Source organism: Heliconius melpomene, chromosome 10, assembly GCF_056956725.1.
Source record: "Heliconius melpomene rosina isolate 202511_hmr_F chromosome 10, ASM5695672v1, whole genome shotgun sequence".
In the NCBI taxonomy this organism is placed as follows: domain Eukaryota; kingdom Metazoa; phylum Arthropoda; class Insecta; order Lepidoptera; family Nymphalidae; genus Heliconius; species Heliconius melpomene.
This window is the reverse complement of record NC_140398.1, coordinates 5,181,919-5,205,867: the sequence shown is the minus strand read 5'-3', so window position 1 is coordinate 5,205,867 and position 23,949 is coordinate 5,181,919. Positions and strand designations below refer to the sequence as shown.

At 34.2% G+C, this 23,949-nt stretch overlaps 1 protein-coding gene and 1 non-coding gene across 2 annotated transcripts in view; both read right to left on the bottom strand.

Moving 5' to 3' along the window:
• LOC146535268 (cell adhesion molecule Dscam2-like) overlaps positions 1–23,949 on the bottom strand; it is an 82,932-nt gene that overhangs the window by 21,488 nt on the left and 37,495 nt on the right. The window contains exons 3-4 of the mRNA XM_085191349.1: positions 10,058–10,127; positions 6,860–6,924 (exon numbers count right to left, since the gene is read on the bottom strand). Of these exons, the coding sequence (XP_085047475.1) occupies positions 6,860–6,924; positions 10,058–10,127 (135 nt within the window). The remainder of the gene's footprint in view (positions 1–6,859; positions 6,925–10,057; positions 10,128–23,949) is intronic.
• On the bottom strand, positions 6,351–6,430 carry TRNAL-UAG (transfer RNA leucine (anticodon UAG)). The gene has a single exon. It is a non-coding gene; the product is annotated as a tRNA-Leu (tRNA).

The following is a 23,949-nucleotide window of genomic DNA, read 5'->3' as shown; positions in this document are numbered from 1 at the left end:
AGAGCGGCGTTGAGTTACGGAACCCAAAACAACGTTTATCATTGTGTCAATGATTTTTTTATTATTACAGCGAGCGAAACGAGCGGGCGTTGGAAAGCGAAGCAGGCAAATCCATCTGGCAATATAAATATAATTAATTATTCCCACAAGCGGATTGTTAGGCCACATTCATCATTTTAAAGACATGACTCTAATACTTTATAGATATACAAAATATATAATGAAGCAAATATTTTGTTGAGGGTTCGCTTCCCATTAGAGGGAATGAATTATTTTCATTCCCTCGTTCTAGTAACAAGACGGAGGGCGACGGAGTGTCTTAACACTAGGTTCCCTCTGACTACCCTACTATGCGCTACGATCGATTACATCGTATAATATCTTATTTTTTCAATTATGTTTTTCTATCTACACAAAAGAAGTAACTTGTGTAATATATTGTATTTTATACTAGTCTTCTTTGTGTATGGTTAACACGATTGCAACTTTAGCTTTAGTTTACCGAAGTGTTTGGACCGACCTTCTGCCGCACGATATTAAAGAACTTTTAAAATATATTTTAGATAGGGAATACTAAAGAGTGTTTCTTTGTATCTAGCTAGATCTTTTAGAAACAATACGTGAATTTATACAAAAATATATTTACAAAATTATTTTAGCAAATAACTTACTTAAAAATGAGTGGCGGAACTTAACGCCACGATTTGCCTCATTACCAGAGCAAGAAAATAAAACATTAGATATATAATTCCCTCTAGTAGGAATAAATGGATCTGGAGTAAAGAGTTAAGATTCAATATTAGAGTAGGTTTTACAAGTACACTCACTGACGGTCTACTACACTTACAAAGTCATAAAAAATTACCCACCACTCATAAAAATACGATAAAATCAATAGGAAAATTAAATGAAACGTATGAAAATGTAGAGTGTAGTTCGAAATTAAAATTATGATCGTTCAAAAGTTTTTTAGTAAACTAAAAAATGTTATCAAACGGTCCCGTACAATTTCCACGCGGTTTACTCCTATAGGGGGAACTAACTCCACTCGAAAACTTGTATAGTCCCACAAAGTTCCGCCAGTAATCTATATAAGTTTAGAGCAATTTCAACTTTATTGCTTACGTTTAGAGTGCAATTTCATTCTATATTTCCGCACTTTATTTTTCAATCCGAAGAGCCGTCGTGTTTCGTTCTCAAGATAAAGTTCTAAACTACACCGCAGTGTTCGAAATTTATTAACATGGACGTCGCGTCGGTTGTAATTATTTTTTTTTTGTTATATTACTTTTTTAGAGTCTTTTTTTCATATAATATGGTTATAATGCCAATACTTATACGTTAAATAGAAATATACATATACGATAGTTGTAGATTTGATTCCCATATTAGGACAGATTATAGTTTGGCATTTCTTATCATCATTATTTTACTATTTGAATAACACTTCAAATACGAAAATAAGAGGTAAGATATTACTCGAAAATATTATGTATATCCCAGTCGAGTAAATTTTGAGTGAGAATCGAACCTACAATTAATGCAATGACATAAGGCCGATAAAGTTATACAGTTAGATATTAGTATCGATTTTTTGATAAAATATATTTAGTACTTATATAAGTCTTTTCTTCTTATAATTTAAATAAAACTACAATCATTAATTAAGAAAATGGCACTTTTAATGAAAATACAGACGTACATTGTACTGGAAAACCAATTTCCGAACATTTAACTAGAATCTCTTCATTGAGGCGGGAAAAGTTTTGTGCACCGTAGCACAAAATAAAGATACGGTGTATTTATTTTAAATAATTTGGTTTTTAAATAATATATTGTTATACTTTATTACTTCGTATGGAATTGAATTAGGAATAAGAAACTTTGTGTTACTGTAATATTATCAATACTACACGTTCTGCCGAATTATAGAGGCATTGCAAATTATAGAGAAATGGAAATATAAACGTAAATAAATATTTCACTTCTTCGAATGGGGATCGAACCCACAACCGACGCGTTCAATGTCTCAAAAATTGGGCGGAAAATGGGGATGGACTGAAAATGAAAAAAAAAGATGCCTCTTCGAATTCAGAAGATTTCATATTCTACTAAAAACAAAATTTATATTAATGAATGTTCAAAGAAAATTATATCTATTACTAATACAATACATTTAAAAGGAATATTTATTCGCTCATTTATTTTGCACTGGACTACACCAATACCGCAAAATGTTAGGAACTAAACCCTGAAGTTTCCAGTACGAGCGACAAAGTTGTTGGCGAGTTAAAAACGCTTTTATCTTGAGACTTTTTTCTTTTCGATTACGATACGGAAAGTTGTTTACCGTAAAATATATATTTCTTATAGATACGTATTATATAAAGTGTATTAATTTATTTGGCCACAGGCTATTTTGTAATAACTTGGTAAAAATAGGCAGTATTTTTTAGTAAAATATCGGTTATTATAATTGAATAATTAATTATTTAAAATGATAGATTGTAAACGCAAAAATGTTTATATAATAGGTCCACACTGTAAATCGCACATGGCAGGGTAGGCAGAGAGAACTTGGGAACCTAATGTAGGATTGGGCGGATATCAGGGAACATAATATCCCAGCACCAGGGTCCCTCTACTTACTCAGCTATGTACGAGATAATTTTAATTATTTATCATTAGTTTTCTATCTATTTTGCGATTTTAAGAAAAATAAATATTCATAGGTCTAACAGACCTCGCGCCTATATAGGAAGGTTAAAGTCAGCTATATCAACAATCCCATTGCAGATTCATCTGGGAGCAAGCAAGAACTAACTAATCATGCTAATATTATATATGTGAGAAACTTTGGTTGTTACTTTACTCATCATCATCATCAACAGCCATCTTTTGTCCACTGTTGGACATAGGCCTTCCCCAATTCTCGCCACCACACTCGATCCTCAGCTTTTCGGACCCATCCGCTTCCCGCCAACCTCTTTATGTCGTCGGCCCATCTGGCAGGAGGTCGTCCCACCGGTCGTTTTGTACGGGGTCTCCATTCTACGAGACGTCTGCCCCAGCGGCCGTCGGCTCTACGACAGATATGCCCCGCCCATTGCCACTTCAGCTTACCAATTCTTTGGGCTATGTCGGTAACCTTGGTTCTCCTACGGATTTCCTCGTTTCGGATTTTATCCTTAAGAGATACACCGAGCATAGCCCGCTCCATGGCGCGCTGAGCGACTTGAAATTTGTGGACGAGGCCTTTCGTTAGAGTCCATGTCTCCGCCCCATACGTCATGACCGGAAGAACGCACTGGTCGAATGCCCGAGATTTCAGGCATTGAGGTAGTGGCGAGTCGAAGATTCGACGAAGTTTTCCGTACGCTGCCCAGCCCAATCGTATTCTTCTGTCAGCCTCTTTGTCGAAGTTGTTCCTACCAAGTTGTATAGTCTGACCTAGGTAGATGTATTCCTGAACAACTTCGATGCTAACATTATCGACGATAACTGGCCTTGGATCTGCGAATGAATTGAACATGACCTTAGTCTTATCCAAGTTCATTCCCAGACCCACCCGTCTGGAAGAAACACTCAGGCTTTGCAGCATCTCCGTTAACTCATGCAGCGATTCGGCCATTATAACTATGTCGTCAGCAAATCGAAGGTGTGAAATGTATTCTCCGTTGATATTAATACCCTGCCCACTCCAGTCCAGTGTTTTGAAGACATCCTCTAAAGCGTTAGTAAACAGTTTCGGAGATATTACATCTCCCTGTCTTACTCCGCGCTTCAGAGGGATTGGTCTTGTCTGGACATCCTGAATTTGGACAGTCATCGAAGCGGATTTATATATACATTTCAACACCTCGATATACCGCCAATCGACTTGACATCGCTGCAGAGAATCGAGAACAGCCCAGGTTTCGATGGAGTCGAAGGCTTTTTCGTAGTCCACAAACGCGAGACACAGAGGGCGATTATATTCCTCGGTCTTTTGTATAACCTGTCGTAGTGTGTGGATGTGGTCTACGGTACTGTAGCCTTTTCGAAACCCGGCCTGTTCAGGAGGCTGGAAATCGTCAAATCTTCGGGCAAGCCGGTTTGATATGACCCTTGAGAACAACTTATAGACATGGCTTAGAAGTGCTATCGGTCTGTAGTTCTTGAGGCGCGTTTTATCTCCTTTTTTGAAGAACAATATGACCACACTTCTAGACCATGCTTCCGGCGTTGTGCCTTTGTTTAAGACGGTATTAAAGATCTTTCGGAGCTCCTCCAAGACAATACGCCCACCAGCTCTTAAGAGTTCCGTGGTAATACCATCCTCCCCAGGTGCCTTGTTGTTTTTGAGCTGCTCAAGAGCCATCCCAATTTCGGCAATCTCTATGTCCGGTAGCTCGTCCGTGAAGTGACGGGTTAACTTGGCACGTTGGTCATTCGAGTTTTCAATGGTGGGTTTAGGTGCATGTGAGGAGTACAGTCCTCCATAAAATGATTCGGCTTCTAGGAGTAGATCTGGTTTCGATGTAATGACTCGACCATCAGATGTCGTCAGCTTCGCCAAATGACTCCTTCCCAATTGTTTAGCGAATACTTTCGAGCCTCTATTTCGCTCTATAGCATCTTCGATTGCTCTAAGATTGCTTTGGCGGAGGTCGAATCGTATTTGATTTTTTACACGTTTATTGAGAAGATGGAAATTTGGCGAATCCGTAGACGTCTCCCGTCTCTGTCTCATCAGATCCACTGTTTCGGCCGAGAACTTGGATGATTTACTCCTCTGACTTTGTTGGCAAAAAGCCTCTCCCACTTCTCGGATGACCGTCGCAAACCGATTGGTACATTGGTCAACATCCTCCGTAGTTTCCAGCAATTGGAATCGGTTTTGGAGTTCCAGCTGGAACTCATCGGATTTAGCAACGATATGGCGTTGTGACGGTCGGAGCGTAGACTTTATCAGACGATTTCTTTCGAGTCGGAAGTCTATATTCAAAGTCCCTCGTACAAGTCGGTGATCACTTCCGGTATTAAACCTGTTGATCACTGAGACGTCTTTGAATATATACCTCCTATTCGTCATGATAAAGTCGATCTCATTTTTAGTCACATTATCAGGGCTTCGCCATGTCCACTTCCTCTGAGGCTTTTTCTGGAAAAAAGAATTCATCAGAGAGAACCTCTGGGATTCGAGAAAGTTAACTAGCATTTGGCCCCTACGGTTTCTGCTACCAATACCGTGCGATCCTATAACCGATTCACCGCGTTCTTTTGCTCCTACTTTGGCATTGAAGTCCCCCATAACAACAGTGAAGTGGGTCTTGGTGGTGTTGTGTAAGGCCCTTCTTATGTCGTCATAGACGGCCTCGACCTCGTCGTCAGAGTGTGTCGACGTGGGAGCATAAACCTGAATAACTTTCAGAGAATACCTCCTAGTTAGTTTGAGTATGAGGTATGCTACCCGAGTGGACACACTGCTGACTTCCATCACATTGCCAGAGAGAACTTTGTTAACCAATATGCCAACTCCGCCTAGTGACGTCTTATCGCCCTCTCGATGGTAGAGTAGGTGGCCCGATTTCAGGGTTATCGTGTCCTCTCCCTGTCTTCGGACTTCAGACAGCCCTAGAATGTGCCAGTTTATGTGTCCTAACTCCGACTCGAGCTCAGCTAGATAGACATCTTCCTTCAACGAACGAACATTATATGTAGCCAAATGTAGTTGGTGGTATGTGTGGTGACCGGATCCTACCCGGAGATTCTTCGCACCCTCTGCCCCGCCGTGACCACGACCGTCACCACGATGGTCGGGAATAGCAGAGCCACCGGGAACTGAGGGCCGTTTCTTTCGGTGTGCTGACATGGGAAGTGTTGCCCATACTCGCCACGCTAGGCAAAGGCGTGTTGGCGAGCGCAGGGCCGGGCCCTCTTGCACTGGTGACGCTGCTGCCCGTCACCAGCCTAATTTGAAGCCTGGCTAATTGGATGGTTATACCGCCATCGTTCGGTCGTCAGAGCCTCGTTCGTAGATCAGCAGGATGCACCACGGGCAGGTGAGGTTGACTGTTTGAGGGCACTTAGATATTATGGCCCCCTTGCTTGGCCCACTTTACTCAATTACTTCGAAACTAATGGATTTGGGTGAAATTTACATTACAGATATAACTGAAGTTACATTTAAATTGTAACTTACACACCATAACTTCCCTATATAGTGTTACATAATACTTTAAAAATCTCAAAATATTAAATATATAATAAAAAACAATAATTTATTTACTACTACTACTTAAACAAAAAAAATCATTAATCACATATACATGTTATCTTCTGTAAATATTATAAAAACAAAAAGATTTTGACAGCGGTGGGATTCGAACCCACGCCCTTTCGGACTGGTGCCTAAAACCAGCGCCTTAGACCGCTCGGCCACGCTGCCTGACGACTACTATTCTAATAAAGGAAGGCAGTTATAGATAAAGTAATGTCTATGAAGTAATCATCAGAATAATTTATATAATTTTAATATATTACGTATTTAAATCGTTATTTTCAGTTTCAAAAATTATAATAACGATATTGAGGTCGTGGGTTCGAATAGGGAACAGATGTCTTAATGGAAACGGAGTGTCTAAACAATAGGTTCCCAGGTTCCCTCTGACTCACCAGCTATCTGCAGGAAATACAGCGGGAAACTTTATATTATATACCTATGTTATATACGTAATGTTTCCAGTGAATGGAAACTTTTGTCCTTAAAAATACAACTAAAATCCAAGCCGACCTTTAGCAATAAAACATGTCACTATTTATTATCTAAACACTCTAACAAAGACCAATACATAATACTTAGATAAGTATCACTCACTGTAAGCCTGTCTGTCAAGTGGGCTCTCCTTGCTAATCCCGGCCTCGGGGTGGGATGCTGGGTTCCTGTGAACAAATGGAAATATTGATAGGAGAGTAATTTATTTTTTTTAGGATTCTGTACCTCGTAAGAAAAAACAGAATCCTTATATAGATAAGTTTTTTGTTTGTATTTACGTCCGTCAAGACCATTTATCTCGACATCGTGTAATTGAAGGTGAAATTTGTATCAATATCCAGATCAGAGAACCCAATATCGGAATAGTTATCAGTTTTAAAATTAAATAAAAATCCAGTTAAGCTTCTAAGTCTACGCAATCAATAGATACATAGCTTTTGTTGCATTTTTTATTGAAATATTTCAATTCAATGAAATTTGTCACGTAATCAATAACTATAGAGTACTTCCCGTGGACTTACAATTATCAAATTTGGCAAGAACTGATAACTTACAATTTTGAAATTAGTAAGGAACCCTCGATGAGCGAGACCGACTTGTACTTGACTTATTTCTATCTTTTACGCCGTAATACCTCAGTGTTTTGACGTCTAAATTTTTTTATGTCAGTATCAAAAAAGATAAATTCCCTGTAACATGGCCCTTTGAAGTTCTAAATACAGGCTGATTTTCTCATTATCTTATTGAATAAGAAATATGTTTTTTTTTATTCCAGGTTGTTATGTATTGAGCAAAGGCGGTCGTGTCGCAGCAGCACAGTGCCTGATTTTAATAATATAAGGACGACGGTTCTGGGATCAATCCAGCTCGGGGCAGCGAACTATTTTTATTTTCGAACTCCGGTAAGGACTACAAGGCATCCATTGAATTCCAGGACCATTCGCAAGGTTCCGATGATTGGAAGAAACATGGAAAAAGTAGTGTCTTAACACTACGTTTCCTGGATATTATTTTATTTAATAGATTTGGTTTTTTTAGCTTTAAAGAGAGCCTAGTATTAACACACTCCGTTCCCAAACATCCGCCAGATTCTCGCGACATTAAATACTCAGTGGCGTCTGGCGTAACTCAACGCCGCGTGTACCGGAGCGCGGAAATAAAAATACTAAATAAAATAAATTTAATTTAGTGGCAAAGAATCCACACATGAAATATAATATTTACAGCCGGACTACCGCTATGTCTGCTATACACATGTATATGTTATACAAGCCAATTTAATGACTAAATAATAATAATAATGATTTATACGCTACAGCATATATAATTATGCTGTAACCTCAAAAATTAAAACACTTCGTTTCCCACTCTAAGTCTGGGTAGACAGAGTTAAAGCAAGTACCAAAAATTTCGATATTTATGCACACGATATGAACGTAATGATAGCGCGATTTAACTTCCATCAGCGCCATCTATATTACACTTTGCGAACCTACGTGCTACTACTTTGCCTTATCAGGGCGGGAAAATTGAAATATTTTAACTTCGAGCGCTAAATAATAGTTTTTGGCTGCTAATTCTTAACATAAGAAAGACGGTTTCATATAAAATCATACTAGAAAATAATTATTATAATTAAATATATAATATTAAAACAAAATACGCTTTTGTGAAAAATAATTAATAATACTAAAAAGTGAAATATAATGTGAATTATATTATTATAGTATGTTCCTCTTTTACATTGCGATAAAGAAATTTATTAATAAATATTAAATTAATATATGTATTTCACTTTCACTTTTTTGTTTATTTTGTTTAAAAAAGCGTGTTTTTTAGTTTATTTTAAAGTTGTATTGTTTTTTATATATTTAATTAGGCAGGCAGGCAAAAACCCCTCTGCAGGTAACAAACAGTCAAAGACGGCCAATTTTTTTGACTAGGATTTTCGGGCCATCTATCGTAGGGTTCTTCCTTCTTACTGCCCTTAAAATCCTGCCCCAAAATGAACATAACCATAAATCACCCTTGTGAACCAATACCATTATACCACATACTACCATTGTAATGAAGTTATTAATAGCCTGCACAGCGCTCAATCCTATCTTTAATATCCAGAAGACAATAAAACAACCCTTCCTTCTGTTGTTATTCTGACACAGTTAAATCGTAAAATTTGAAGGTTTCTAGCACAATACGATTCATTATTATCATATAATTGTATTTTATATATTTTAAGAAAGGGGGGGTTAGATCTCGAATATGGGATACCACCTATATAATTTAAAATATTTTCGTTTTATTTATTTGGTTTAGCAAATTTGGACATTTTGCAATGGAACGTAAAAAAATAAGCAATATAATCTACTAGGTTATTTTTGTGTACTCCCTATTTTTTTTTATCTTCACGCTGTATCACGCGTGTATCGAGGGTGGGTAGAGGGAGCCTAATGTTAATAAAGGAGGGAGGGAGGTTAATTAATTAGGGAGGGAGCCGGTTTTTAAGACACTCCGCTCCCTATTTTCCGCCAAATTGTGGAGATATTTCTTATTGAGTAGCGGAACTCAAGCTTGAGCATCCGTTAAATATTTAATTTTCTCGAATGGGAATCGAATCTACAATGAGATAATACCCCCCCTAATGAGAATCATATATATTTTATATATTTTTTACGTTTGTACTCACAGCCTTATACAAAACAGTCAATGACATAAAAGTTTAAAGCCAATAAAAACACGAGCATCCACTGAAACAGCTGATAAGCGTCTTTTTATGTCACTGGCCGACGTTACTGCGACTCTCTCTCTCTCGTTGTGATTGTCCTTTTTTTATTTGCTTAAAAATTTTAAACTCCACTAAAAGCTACTTATTGTTTCTATTTTAGTTTTAATGGACGTTGTAAATAAAGTAAAATAACATTTTTTCAGACTTTAAAGTGGTATAGTTTGTTTGTGAGGCCAGGCGTGCTGCAGGGGCGGGGTGTGCCTGTAAACATGACTAGTAGTGGATTCAATTCCCACTGGACGAGGAAATTAAATATTTATTTAAATTTATGTTTTCTTTTCTTCGCTCTTGTGTCGAAGCAAAGCGCGGCGTTGATTTCCGCCATTCAATACGCAATGCCTCCAGTGGAAACTTGGGGGAAGGAGTATCTTAACACTAGGTTCCCTTTACCTACCCTGCTGTGTGCGGGATTCAGCGTGAAGCTGATTTTATTATTTCAAATCCACAATACTAGTGTTTACAATCAGATAGTGTATCGGCCTCAACTTATAATAGTCTAATATAATTTGACTTACTTTTGAAACTGCTTGAAAATGAAGTTATGGTCCAGATCTTCTGACGGTATGTACATGTAGCCGGCGTTTACTGAAACAAAATAAAAGAATTTAAAGTACAAGTAGTTGTTAGAAAATATATTATTATTTTAATAGATTTACTCAGCACATCACAGCGTAGGCAGAAGGAACCTAGTGAAATGAGATCCCATTCATCAATCTCTCAATTTTCAAGACATTGCTGTTGAATGGTGGAACTAAATAGCCGCGTTTTGTCTTCTTATCAAAGTGAGAAAAGAAAAATAATAAGAGAAGTGGATTTACACTTTACAGTCTTATTATCTTTATGCATTTTCCGAAATTAAGTTTATTATAAATCACTCCACTTTTGAAGTACATTGGCCATTTTTAACATTTATATAAAAAAATATATAAAAGAAACAGAAAAATTAAAATAAATTGATCAAACATTTTCACGAATGAGATTCTAATTATCATCACGTTTAATGAGATACATTCCATGTTTACCAACAGGGCGTCGAAGCGTAAAAATAAAATAACAAAAAAAATATAAACTTAAAAATTTAATCTAATAAAAATAAAATAAAATAAAACGGTTATTCCATTCAGTTTATGCGGAAACTCATAATCGTACCGTAGAGTGTGGTATGAAAAAAAAATTAATTAGCATTCGTTATATAGAGGTGGAATCTGTAGAGCCGTTTTCAAACAAAGCTGTAGAAAAACTGAATGCGGTCGCTTCTTACCCATTAGCTAATGAGGCGGTGCTATTACTATTATCGATCGTGTTCATACACATACATACATAGAAAATATATATATATATAATATATATTTTTAGCTCCACTATATACTTCAAATAATACGGCAGGCAGAGGGAATTTATTGTTGAGACACTTCGTTTCCCACGCGTCACCCAATTTTCATACGATCCAATGCGTCAAACCAGTGTCGAAAAGCTAGTATATATATATTCATTATTGCACATAAAAACACATAAGAAATAAAAAAAATAAAAGTTTAGTTAGCAAAGGTGGGCTTATTTCTAAAAGAATAATATATATGAATAAATGGAACTATATTTTTTAAAATTTTAATATATTTAAAATATTATGTAACTTTATGTAAAATTTGAGGCTACTGTGACGCAGGAGCACCGTGCGACTGCACACGACGGTAGTGTGTTCGATTTCCAGTCGGGGAATTAAATACTTAATATTTTAATTTCCTTGTTCTAATGCGATGGCAAGTGAGATACAGAAATATTTTAATGGAAACGAAATGTTCACTAGGTTCCCGAGTTTCCTCTGCTTATCCTGCCTGCTATGTGCGATATATTAAAATAAATAATAATTAATAATTAATTAATTAATGATTCACCATTAAGTAACAATTCGTATATCATGTTATTACCAAATAAATCACGAGTATGATTACGGCAAGCTGTACTAAATGAGTTGGCTGAATAGTTTTTGCTTAGTACATTGACCTAGTTTTACTTACAGCTGTTTCCACCTAATTTGTCTGTGAGTTATTTTTTTTACTATATCTTGTAGATTATAATTATGTTGCTATATACAAAGGCAGATATTAAAGATTACATATATTACTGAGTTCTTCAGAGATTCAAAGCGGCAAGTGTTATCTTTTATGCCTAGTTAATGCGTCTTTATCTTCAATATAAACACTTTAGAAATAAATGTTATCATAAAAAACAATTTGGAAGTGTTAGCTTGTGATAATAGTAGTAATATCAATTTTCAATTCCAAGATTCAATTCAATTTAAAATATTTTAGTGTTAGTCTCGTTTACAATTTTGTATTAAGCTTATATCATTTAATATGAACTATCTTTAAATTAAGTTAAACAGAGAGATGTTTCTCTTTATAATAAGTAATAGCTATTGTATTACAAGTTCAATATTTTATTTCACAAACATAAATTTTACACCTAAATGTGAACGTGGCTATTATTATGAAAAAAAGAAAAAATACGAGACAAAAGTCATTATAAAATTATAATGTAAAAAATGTTAAAATAACGTTTTTTAAGGCGACACTTTCGACGGTAAATTGCAATTTGCGACGCCAACGTTTAATGAGGCTTCATTCAGGGCGGTTGGAAACACGATAGTGAACATTTCAATTTCGGTTCTGCCAGTACAAGTTGTTTTGAGTGGTGGAGATTCTTGAGTCCACAGTATAAAAGCATAGAATAGGGGTGGGAGAAAAAAGCACTGTATATTTTTAGAATTTCCTTGGTTTTGAAGTGTAGCCAGAGAAAATGTAGGAATAGGTCAGTAGGACTTGCAAGATGCTTATTCAGTTGTTGGTGTTAAAGAAAGTCTTAATAATCCGTGGTCTGAGGGTTTAGGATTAGTTCACCACGTAGCAACAAGGGAGTGGAAGGGGTTAGAACCTGGTAAAAAATCACTCGATTAATAAACGGCCTCTGCTCAATTTATATCCGAAAAGAAGAAATTAGAATCTGTAACTACCACAAAGGCTACTTACGTCAAAATGCACATTAAACAAACACCGACACTGCTTTTAGCATTTAAACTTTTAGAACCATTAAACATAATTATAATCCATCCGTAAGCGGATTTCCGTGGGATTAGAATTTTGAGATCACAGTCTTTTTAAATAGAAATATTATGAATATTTGCTCGAGAAGTGTTCGCTGTTATTTTACGTTCTTTGAGGATATATTTAATGAAATTTGAAAATGTTGCTTTTTATACTATTTTTGGATTATTAACATTCTAAGACGACACAACATTTGAATTGACTATAAACATGACTACGATACAACTGATTTTTTTTATTACATCTAAAAATACACATAAATAAAAATACAAATAAAGAATCGAAATATTGTCCCCTTCTCCATATTAAGGAACATTTGTTACTGGGTGGCGGAATTAACCCCGCATCTCGTCTAATCTAAATAAAATAGTATTTGAAATAGAATATCCCGTCAAAAACATAAATGTAAAATGAAAGCCAAGTTCAGTAATAAAACATATGCTTTCAGCGATAAAAGAAGTGAGATGTAAATGTATGCCAAGTTCAATGGTCAGTCCTGAAATTTATTTTTAACAATATAAAATATTTTATAACAACTGTAAATGCCCATTCTTCTTACAACTTGGAGACTTTATTTATGTCTAATATCTGATTTGGCTAGTTTTCTTATGAATTTACAATAGAATCTGAGTAGAATACAATTTGAATACATTCATTTATATCGTTATAAATTAATTTGAAAACTAGCCAAATCAGATATTAGACATAAATAAAGTCTCCAAGTTGTAAGAAGAATGGGCATTTACAGTTGTTATAAAATATTTTATATTGTTAAAAATAAATTTCAGGACTGACCATTGAACTTGGCATACATTTACATCTCACTTCTTTTATCGCTGAAAGCATATGTTTTATTACTGAACTTGGCTTTCATTTTACATTTATGTTTTTGACGGGATATCATTACTTTTTGTACAGAAATCATAAGTAGAAAGGTTTATAATGTAATCAAAATCAAAATATTCTTTATTCAATTTGGCCATTACAAGTACTTTTCCTATAGGAAGCTACTACGGCAAGAAACTCAATAGTTGCTCAATAAAAAACTCATAGGACATTTCTGTTCGCCGAATAAACCAAGTAGGACACCATTGTGATAATACACTTCTATCTTAATCTATCTATCTATATATATAAAAGGACTCGTCCTCACTGACTGAGGTAAGACGCACGCACAGTCGTAACCGCTGTGCGTAGAAACGTTAAATTTGGATAAAAGTTTACTTTCGTAATCTGGACATCCACTAAGAAGGAATTTTGAAAAATTTCAACCCTAAAGGGGTGAAATAGGGGTTCAAAGTTTGTATGGAAAAAATTTTAAATTGGCACTGATTTTTCTAAAATTTGAAATTTAGATTTTTAAAAGTATTTAATTGAACACGTGTTTCATCATTTTCTAGAATTCTCCCCCTAAGGGTGCAAATAAGGGGTTGAAAGTTTGTATAGGTTTTTTTGACATCGTCACCAATTTTTATAAAATTTGAAATTCAGACTCTTAAACGTATATAATTAAACACATGTTTTATGGTTTTCTAGAATTCACCCCCTAAGGGTGCAAATAAGGGGTTGAAAGTTTGTATGGAAAAATCTTTAAATCGCCACCGATTTTTATAAAATTTGAAATTTAGACTCTTAAAAATATTTCATTGAACATAAGTTTCGTAGTTTATTTTAATTCATCCCCTAGGGGTGTAAATAAGGGGTTGAAAGTTTATATAGAAAAATCTTTAAATCGCCACTGATTTTTATAAAATTTGAAATTGAGACTCTTAAAAATATTTAATTGAATACGTGTTTCAAAGTTTATTAGAATTCACCCCTAAGCAATTAGCAAGCGAAGCTGCGCGCGTCCGCTAGTACTGTACAAATCTACTGCAGCCTTTATTTCGGAAGTAGCTCCGTACGTAGTTAAGCAAAGCATGTCTTCTTTAGAAGAGTAAGGATTCCCGTTTCGAGCGCTATTGTAGATACTTAAATCATTCCAGTTACGACATACGTACTCTACCATAGTCTCGCGCAATTTATTAGTTTGTTGTATATCAATACGCTCAAACGAAGAATATGCAATAGCATGGAAGAGACAGCTCCCATCGGGAGGCATTGGAACAATTCGGTGTAAGGTTCTTGTTTCAACCACAAGCTATTCTATTGAACGACTCATTGTTCAACATGTCTTGGAAAAAATATAAACAATAAGTTTATTAAGTGCTGACGGTACAAATCTGAATTGATATGATCCCAAGGTCGACTTCGTTCTCTGCCGTTTCCACAAGTGTTCCTAAAACCAGTAAAATCATGAAACCCAGGCCAAAAAAACCATTAAAATATGAGCGCCTTCGTACAATAAAATACATCTAACATAATTAGGTATTTACTTTTTTATTATGGTCAATAATATTATGTTTTATTACTCTTAAGACGATATTTAATTATATATGAAAATAGATTATATTTATCTATGAATCTCGACTATAGTTTTTATTTTGTTGATTAAATGACAGTTGTCAGATTAGAAAATAATGAATGTATGCTGCGTTTAGAAATCTGATATATTTATTATTATTTTTTTCTAATTTCATTATTTTGTTGGAATAACTCAACACGCAATGCCTCCAGAGTTCGATGGAAAGAGGGGAACTGAGTGTCTTAACACTAGGTTCCCTCTGTCTACCCCGCTATGTGTGGGATACATCGTAAAGCGGATTTATTTATTTTGTATTATTTTGTTTAAGTAATTTTTAATTTTCTCTTTTTTTCTCTTATTTTTTTATTAACAATTACTTAAATTTTTACTGTTAATAATTACTTTACAATTACTTCTGTTAAGATAGCTGGTAGGCTGACAATATATCAAATTAAAAATAAAATCAGCTTCACGCTGTATCCCGCACACAGCAGAGTAGACAGAGGAAACCTAGTGTTAATACACTCAGTAACCCCACTTTCCATCGAATTCTGGAGGCATTGCGTGTTGAGTCACGGAACTCTCCGCCGCGCCTTGCCTCGACACCAGAGCGAAGAAATGGAAATATAAGTTTAAATTAATATTTCATTTCCTCGAGTGGGAATCGAACTCACTACCAGTCGGTTTAACAGTCACACTTTGTGCCCCTGTGCCACGACTGACCTTACAGATAGTATATTATTCTTAAATTTTATATATATTTCTATCAATATAATTGTTTTTTTTATATTTATTTTTTAGTGTATTTTTTCTGTTTTAGGGTTCTGTACCTCGAAAGCAATAAAACAGAACCCTTATAGGATCTTATATAGGACTTAGTACTTAAATATTGTAATAATAATTTAATATCAAATACGTTAATCGACTATGCAAATACTCTTAGTATAATAAGTACTAAAACATATGTTTAAATTGTAATAAATAATAATGAAGGATGTTAATCCATTTATTATATTTTTATATTTTTACGTGAAGCCCTTGAAGTCCACATGATGGCAGGCTTTGTCAGGACATAAATTAGAGGCATTTTCAGCTACAAATGGAGACATATCTTATCTTATATTATAAAATATACTTGAAAGCATCGTGTTGTTTTAGATGGCTTATGTAAGTAATAGTGAAGTTAGTCTCCATAACAAATAAAATATTTACTAACGCGTGACATAAATTAAAGCAACATATATATAAATAATGCATTGCTCTTATTTTTTTGTCAGGCGCTAAGCCTAAAAATCAATTATCATGAACTTTGATTGCTATGATTTCTTTACAGGCACTATAAGTAAATGTTCGTAATTGAATCTATTTATTGAAAAATTATAAGAAAATATTAAAAAAATACTAGTTTCGGATTTTTCCCTTGATATACACCCAATTACTTAACCGGATGCTAAATTTCACCATTCTAGGTCATCTGGAACTTGGTTAACATTAAGGTCTATAGGTCAGTCACCCCCCTAAAAATTTACGATTTTTGGACGTCATTATCTAAATAACTGTTTGAGCTGTGTTTATGAAATTTAATGCACGTATACAGGTAGGGGGTCTAAATATTTGAGCCAAATATGACAGCTTTAGATGGAATAGTTTTTGAGTTACGAATAGGTAAAAAGTGGCTTCAAATGGTTCGTGTAAAATAACACACGGTGCTGCTCGCCAGTTTTGTTTGTAAAAACACTTGGCTACGCGCTCCGCGCGTTTTAAATATTTACTAAGCTTCCAACAAATCAACATCACTTTTAACAATCCCAGTTAAAATTTGAACTCAATTCTTTTTAACCGTTTGAATGAAGCCTCATTAAAGGTAGGCGTTGCAAATTACAATTTATTGTTGAAAATGTTTATTTCATTTGCCCGAATCTACTGACCTGACTGACTTTGTACGGCTTCAGTGTATTCTGATTGTGGTTCTGATTTTATTGTTTTTTGTTTCACGTTATAACCCGCTATGTAGATAGAGGGAACCTAGTGTTACGACACTCTGCTTCCCACCTTCCTTGACAAATGGATTATCCAACATAAAAAAAAACATAATTCGAACCAATTGTTACCTGAGGTATGGAAGCATATAACAATTTAATAAAAAAAATCCAGACATGGCGTAAGGATACAAATGGACAGGACAAAATGTGACTATAAACGCGACAGGTTGTAGATTCGATTCCCACTCGAGGAAATAAACTATTTAATATATTCATATCTTTGCTCTGGAGTCGAGGCAAAGCGGAAAATGGAGAACGGAATGTTTTAACACTAGGTTTCCTCTGCCTACAATGCCGCGTGGGATACAGCGTGAGCTGATGCATAAATTAAATAAAAAATACTAAAAATATCAAGATTTTACTTCAATTCACTGAACATCCAACACGAAATGGCGTGTTTTCAATAGAAAATTCACAGTACATTAAAAATAAATTAGCAATAATTACTTACATTTCGCGATCACGGCCAGGTCTAATTGCACTTTGATGCTGGACCCTCGCAACATTTGCCGCTAACGATCCTACCATTAGTAGCCATTATATTGAGCTTTCTTAGCGTTGGACGTAAACTACTCGGTTGGTTTATTACTTTGTTTATTGTAGGATTGTATGAGGTAGTAAGGAATTAGGGCTCGGAAGTTTTATTTCTTACTTGTAATCTGTAAAGTTTTGGTGGTTAATTGGGGGATGTTTAAGAGATTTTCTGCCCAGAAAGAATCGTACTAAAACTCTCTGTTCTTTATATTTTCACGGAATAGGTCTGTTATATGGTTTATCAGAAATATCAGTATTTACTTACTCCCGTTTCTCTTTAACATGTATTTTTTTTTTAGAAAAAAACTTATGTTATAGGAAATTAGGGCGTGATAATGTCAACGTGTGGCGTTCCATCTAAAAATCTTTCTTCAAAAAATACAAAAACAAAGTGACTCATTATTCTTCTCATCATATTAAATATTAAAGACAACAAAAAACAACTAAATTTAAATACAAAAGTTGATACAACTCGTACTATAAATAAAAATTATATTTCCAAATTTTTATCGCACACAATTAGCTAAAAGGCCTAACATTTACATAACAATGTAAGAAAATTTTGCCAAGTTTTCACATACATGTGTATTGTGTACATCATTTGTAACGGAATTCTAACGACGAGCTCAGATTGCGGCGACGAGTAACGGTTAATACCTTGCACCTTGGTTTTAGTTAATTTTGTGTGATTGTTTAATATTATAGAAATGGCATTAATGTATTTTTTTTTTTTTTATTTTGTGGAGAAAATAGTTATAAGTCACATATATTAAATTCTTGATTAGAGATCGTAGAAACTTACAAAAAATGTATTTAAATTGTCTCAAATGGTTAGTGTACAATATTGTAGATGTATTGATTTAGATTTTTTATTTTTCGATATAGTACGTATCCCTGATATGTGTCTAATTTAAACTACCATTAAATGCAGTTTGAAATGTTGTGTAAGGAAATACTCATTAACATTTATTAAACAAGATAATTTTTTATTTTTAAATATAAATTGTTATAAAAATACATTTAAAAATATAAAAGGAAATATAAAGAAATTATTATTATTAGCATCCATATTACGTTATGTTAATTTGTTTAATTTAAAGATACAAGAAAGGAGATCAAAAATAATGAAAATCAGATATATTATAGTATATCAGGATTATGAGATATATAATCATGAAATTATTATCTACATACACACATCACAGGTAGATAAATATTGTAGTGACATAAAAAGCCTATCTTTTTTCTTCCGCATTTTACTAATTAACTTGGTGCCATTTTCATTATGAAACAAAATTCTATGATTCTAACACACAATTGTAGGAAATGAATTGTAACCCCCAAACGCTGTTAAAGCTCGAGATTTGCAGAACAGCTATGTTTAAGCCAAGTGTTTCTCCTTATTCGCATTTCACAGTAATTTATTTAAAAGCTAAACATTTTGGTAGATTTTAAATACAGCTTTGACTAAAAACCCATATAAGTCTTGAAACATTTAGTATTTAATTAAGCTAGGTGACGCAGTTGGATGATTGTTAGGAGAATGTTAAATTTTAAATATCTTTTAAAGAAACATCGATAGTGTGTATTATTATAAGTGTTTATAAATAATAAAGCTTCTACGATAAATGGAGAGAGGAGAACAAAGTGTCTGTATGTTGCCTATAAAATTTATGAGAATTTTATACAAAGCTTAAATTGGTATACTTGTACGCTACGCTAGTTCTTAGGTGCCGTAGGTATCACTAGTAACAACAACTTGCTTTAAGTACTGTAAGATCGTTAAATCACTTAATGCGCTCGAGATAAGGTGAGAAAATGTGAGATTTTCTTCACATTAGGAAACAAACAGTGTACTTTCAACTTTATTTCTTGAACTTAAGACTGAAATTACTTGAATAATACAAAATTAGGTCACAAAACTATTATATTAAAGTAATTAAGATCAGTTTTAATTTACGAGGCTGCACTTGAAAAGAAATGGAAAGTTGTGACAGTTGTTGTGGATCCAGATTTTATAAGGAGTACCCCGATATACCACCAGTCCGTTCGAAGCCCGGAAGACGAGGTTCGAGTCCCGCAGGGGACGCCCTTATCACCGTCGGCATCCTCACAAGCAACCACATAATGCTTTCAAATATTTCAGGGACAGAGTTTCGTCCTCCTTCCCCAAATAGTTTCTCTGTAAAAGCCAGTAGGGCTAACAGCATTCACCTCGAGTTCGAAAAAAAAGCCGATGGACGGTCGCAAGTCTAGATTTGAGTTCCGCAGGGGACGCCCTTTGTTGCCCTTTTGATTATACACGTAAAAAACATAGCTGCTTAACTCGAGGTCATCCAGTTCTATTCCCACTCGGGGTAATGATTTTTTTTCTTGCTCTATTCACAACACTAAGCGGAGCGTTAAGTTCCTCCACCCAATAAGTAATATCTCAAAAAAATGAGCAGAAAATGAAGAACGTAGTGTCATAACACTAAGTACTGCTATATGTGAGGTACAGTGTGGAATAAAAAAACCATAATAACACACACATTTACATCAACTAATTAACAGACAAAAAAGAGGATTATATTTATAAAAACTAAGTATATAATAAAAATGGTAAATAAGCGTAAAAATGTAAATCGTATTCCGCATTACTACCTATTCATATTCGAAATGCAATTTGCATTAAAATTAAATTTTCAAATAGGCCCTTGAAGGCCGCAGAAAACCACCATTCATTAGAGCTCTGCTCATTTTTCCGGTCAAATTTACGATTTAAGTACGAACGAATGGCTACAGGATGTTTTTGCCTTTTTTTTTAGAAGAAGAAAGAAAGAAAAGGTTTTTATATTATCGTTTAGATACTGAAATTGTTTGGTTTAACAATTCTGAAAATAAAATATTAAATTAATGACATTCGAAATTTGTTATTCAAATCAGATTTTTTTGTATTGATAATGTGAAGACTATATTTTTTTTGCTGTTTCCTGCTGGATAGGCAGAGGGAACCTAGTGTTAAAATACTCCATTCATGAAATTCGACCCAATTTTAGAGATATTGTATGTTGAGTGACAGAGTTCGATGTAGCACTCTGCCTTGTTACCAGCGTGAAAATAAGAATAACTCGTTTCCCCGAGTGGGAACCTATCTTTTATAATTCCTTTTTATAATTATAATTGCTTCAGGATTACATCGACTAATATATTATAGAATGTTAATTAATGACGTCTAAGTAATTAATACCGTATGATAATTACATACATATATAATTATGGATTTCTAATTAACACTACCGTTGTAGCATCGTTCAAAGTATGATCTTCCATGCAATTGATGTAGATACGATTTTCACTTAAGACAGATTTCAGATGTATCCCGCATATAGTGTGCTAGACAGAGGACATTGTGTCAAGGCACTCCGTTCTCCACTCTCCGCCGAATTTTCGAGGCATTGAGTGTTGAGTGGTAGAACTCAACGCTGCAGTGTTGTTAAGACAAATGTTTTTTGCATAATTTAAATTTTCCTATTAATTTAAAGTTCAGTGTTACATTCATGCAATATAATACAGGGTTAGCAAAAGGAACCTCGAACTAGGACACTGCGTTACCAATTTTTTATCCTCCTTAATTTTTTCGTCCTCCAAGTGGGAACTCATGAAAATGCTTGAAGATAATATAAAATTTTACCTATATATGTTTTAATTTCACGTTGTATACTTCACATAGCAGCGTAGGCAAAGGGAACCTGGGAACTTAGTGTTAATACACTCCGCTCCTATTAAAACACTTCCGTTCCCCACTTTCTGGCGAATTCTGGAGACAACCAGTTAAATAGCGAGATTCAACCCCGCAATACTATACAAAATACCTGTACATACAAAAAGTATATAAAATAATAAAATTTCAAATAGTTTGAATACAGTTGCTTCTCTCTATTCACTCGTAGTTTTGTAGTAGAGCCATTGAAAAGCAGTTCGGAACTGTTGTCTACAACTTTATCTTTTCATAAAAATGCTGTCAAATGCCACGCATATGAGTTAGCACTTTTATTCTGGAATATGCATGTACATTTTATCTTTTTATTGTAATTTTTTATTCGTATAATATCTTACAACTAGAGGTATTCGTAGCGTACTGGCATATACGTATGAGACTGTAGCGATAGAAAAGCAAACGATAAAACACTTTGTCCAAGTATTTCAATTAAATAGAGATACTAAATCTAACCAGATTACATAAAAAATATATATGTACTTAAAAAAATGCATAAACACGCTTTTATTTGATCGACTTTTAAGCTATGTAATCTAAGTAAATGAATACATTAAGGGGTTCTCCCTTTTAAAATTGTATCATGTATCATGAAATTTTGCAGTGAGATGAAGTTTAGGTGACATATAATAATGTGGTATGATCGACCTGTAGATGAAGCCAGGACCTGGAATTATGGAGCTCTTCAGAGGTTCCTAGTATAACTTTCGGGTTAAGACATATAATTTATAACTTCGAGCGCACTTGGAATAGAAAAGCATATTTTTAAAGCTTTAAACTACAATATATTATTTAGGTTTTAAAATTCTAACTTTCCACTCATCTATTTTTACACGTATATTAGAATCCATACACCATACCCACAGAGAGCCCCATCCCACATAACCAATCATTTATAAAGCCTTTGTGCATTTGGAGGAAGAAAATTATTCGTCTTCATACTTTTTTCTCATTTACGTCTGAGTAAGAACAATACGTATTATTCACACATTTTACGCAAAATGTAGAGTAATGTTAGATAAGGGGGAATTAGAAGGGCTGTGGGTTCAAAATCGCTTGTAGTTCAATCCCCATACACTAAAAATAATTTAATAAAAAATCGTTTTAAATAACGCAAACTGCAGTGTTAGGTTTGGCTATTCAAAAATAAATTTGGTTTAAATATAATATTATAGACGGATTTCTAAATGTATTTGTGAAACAATATAATACAAAAATAAAATTTTTCAATTGGTACCTGTTCCTGAGATTAGTATGTTCAAACAAACAAACTCTTCGGGTTTATAATATTAAGTATACTTCAACTTTGTTATTATTTCATACTGTGTATTTCATATAATAAAGACTCAAAGTTCGACCTATCTAACCATTAGCTTCCCACTTTACCGACTGTAGCTGCTAAGTTAAACTTCAATAAAATATAATAATAAATATAGTTAGTAAAAGTTTTTATTACTAAGAGCGGAAGTAGATGGGGAAGGAAGAAATTACTACAATTTACAATATTTTCAAGTTAAGTCGCCGCACTCCATTCACCAGCTTCAAGTTGTATCCTGCACACATTAGGGTAGACAGAGGGAACCTAGTGTTAAGACACTCCGTTCTCTATTTTATATCCCCACAATATTATTTACCAGAACGAAAAATTCATTTCCTCAATTTGAAATTGAATTTGAATCTTTACACTAATTTTTACATCGGGCACATAGCAAGGGTAGGCAGAGGGAACCTGGGAGTCTAGTGTTAACGGAATATTCCAACACTAACTCTCTTTACTCTCTATGTACTACAACATAATAATGTGAAAAGCTAATAAAGCTAAACAATACCTTCTTACAATACCATAAAAAGAAATAACAGCTATAAATCGTTGAGGCTTAGTTAGCATCTGCGCACACTCATTATTCTTAGTTATTAAGACAAGGTAATGTTATAGAACTATAATATTAATAAATTTTAACTTTCATACTGTCTGTTATGGAGTTAATATAATTTGATTTATTTAAGCGTATTGTTTTGGGTAACAATTTGAGGCCGTCGACGACGGCTGTGGGTTCGATTTCCTCAGGGGAATGAAATTATTAATATTTTAATTTCTTCGCTTTGTTCTGTTGAAAGTAGGGAACGAAAGTCCTAAAGAGGAACGGAGTGTCTTAACACTAGGTTCCTATATTCCACCTATTTAATTAATAGACCAAGACTTTTTAAAAATAAACATTTAAAATACTCAAAATAGACGTGAATTTAATTCCTCTAAAATTAAACATTACAATATTAAAACAATACTTTCCTTAAACGTAGTCCAAAAATATTTCTTCCAAAACAAAAAAATCCTATTTTACAAGTAAACTGTGTACTGTATACAAAAAGCAAAAAAAAATCGGCCATTTCCTTCCAAACAAAGCGCTATCTAAGAAAATATACATTAGAAACAAAAGGAAAAGCGTCGGTGAAACGAAATGGGTTGAAACTAACAATGTGGTGTAACCATTCGAATACGGCAAGGGTTGTTTTAGTCGAGTGTTTTTTAGTGCTATTAGGTACACTTTATTATGTTTTGAATTAC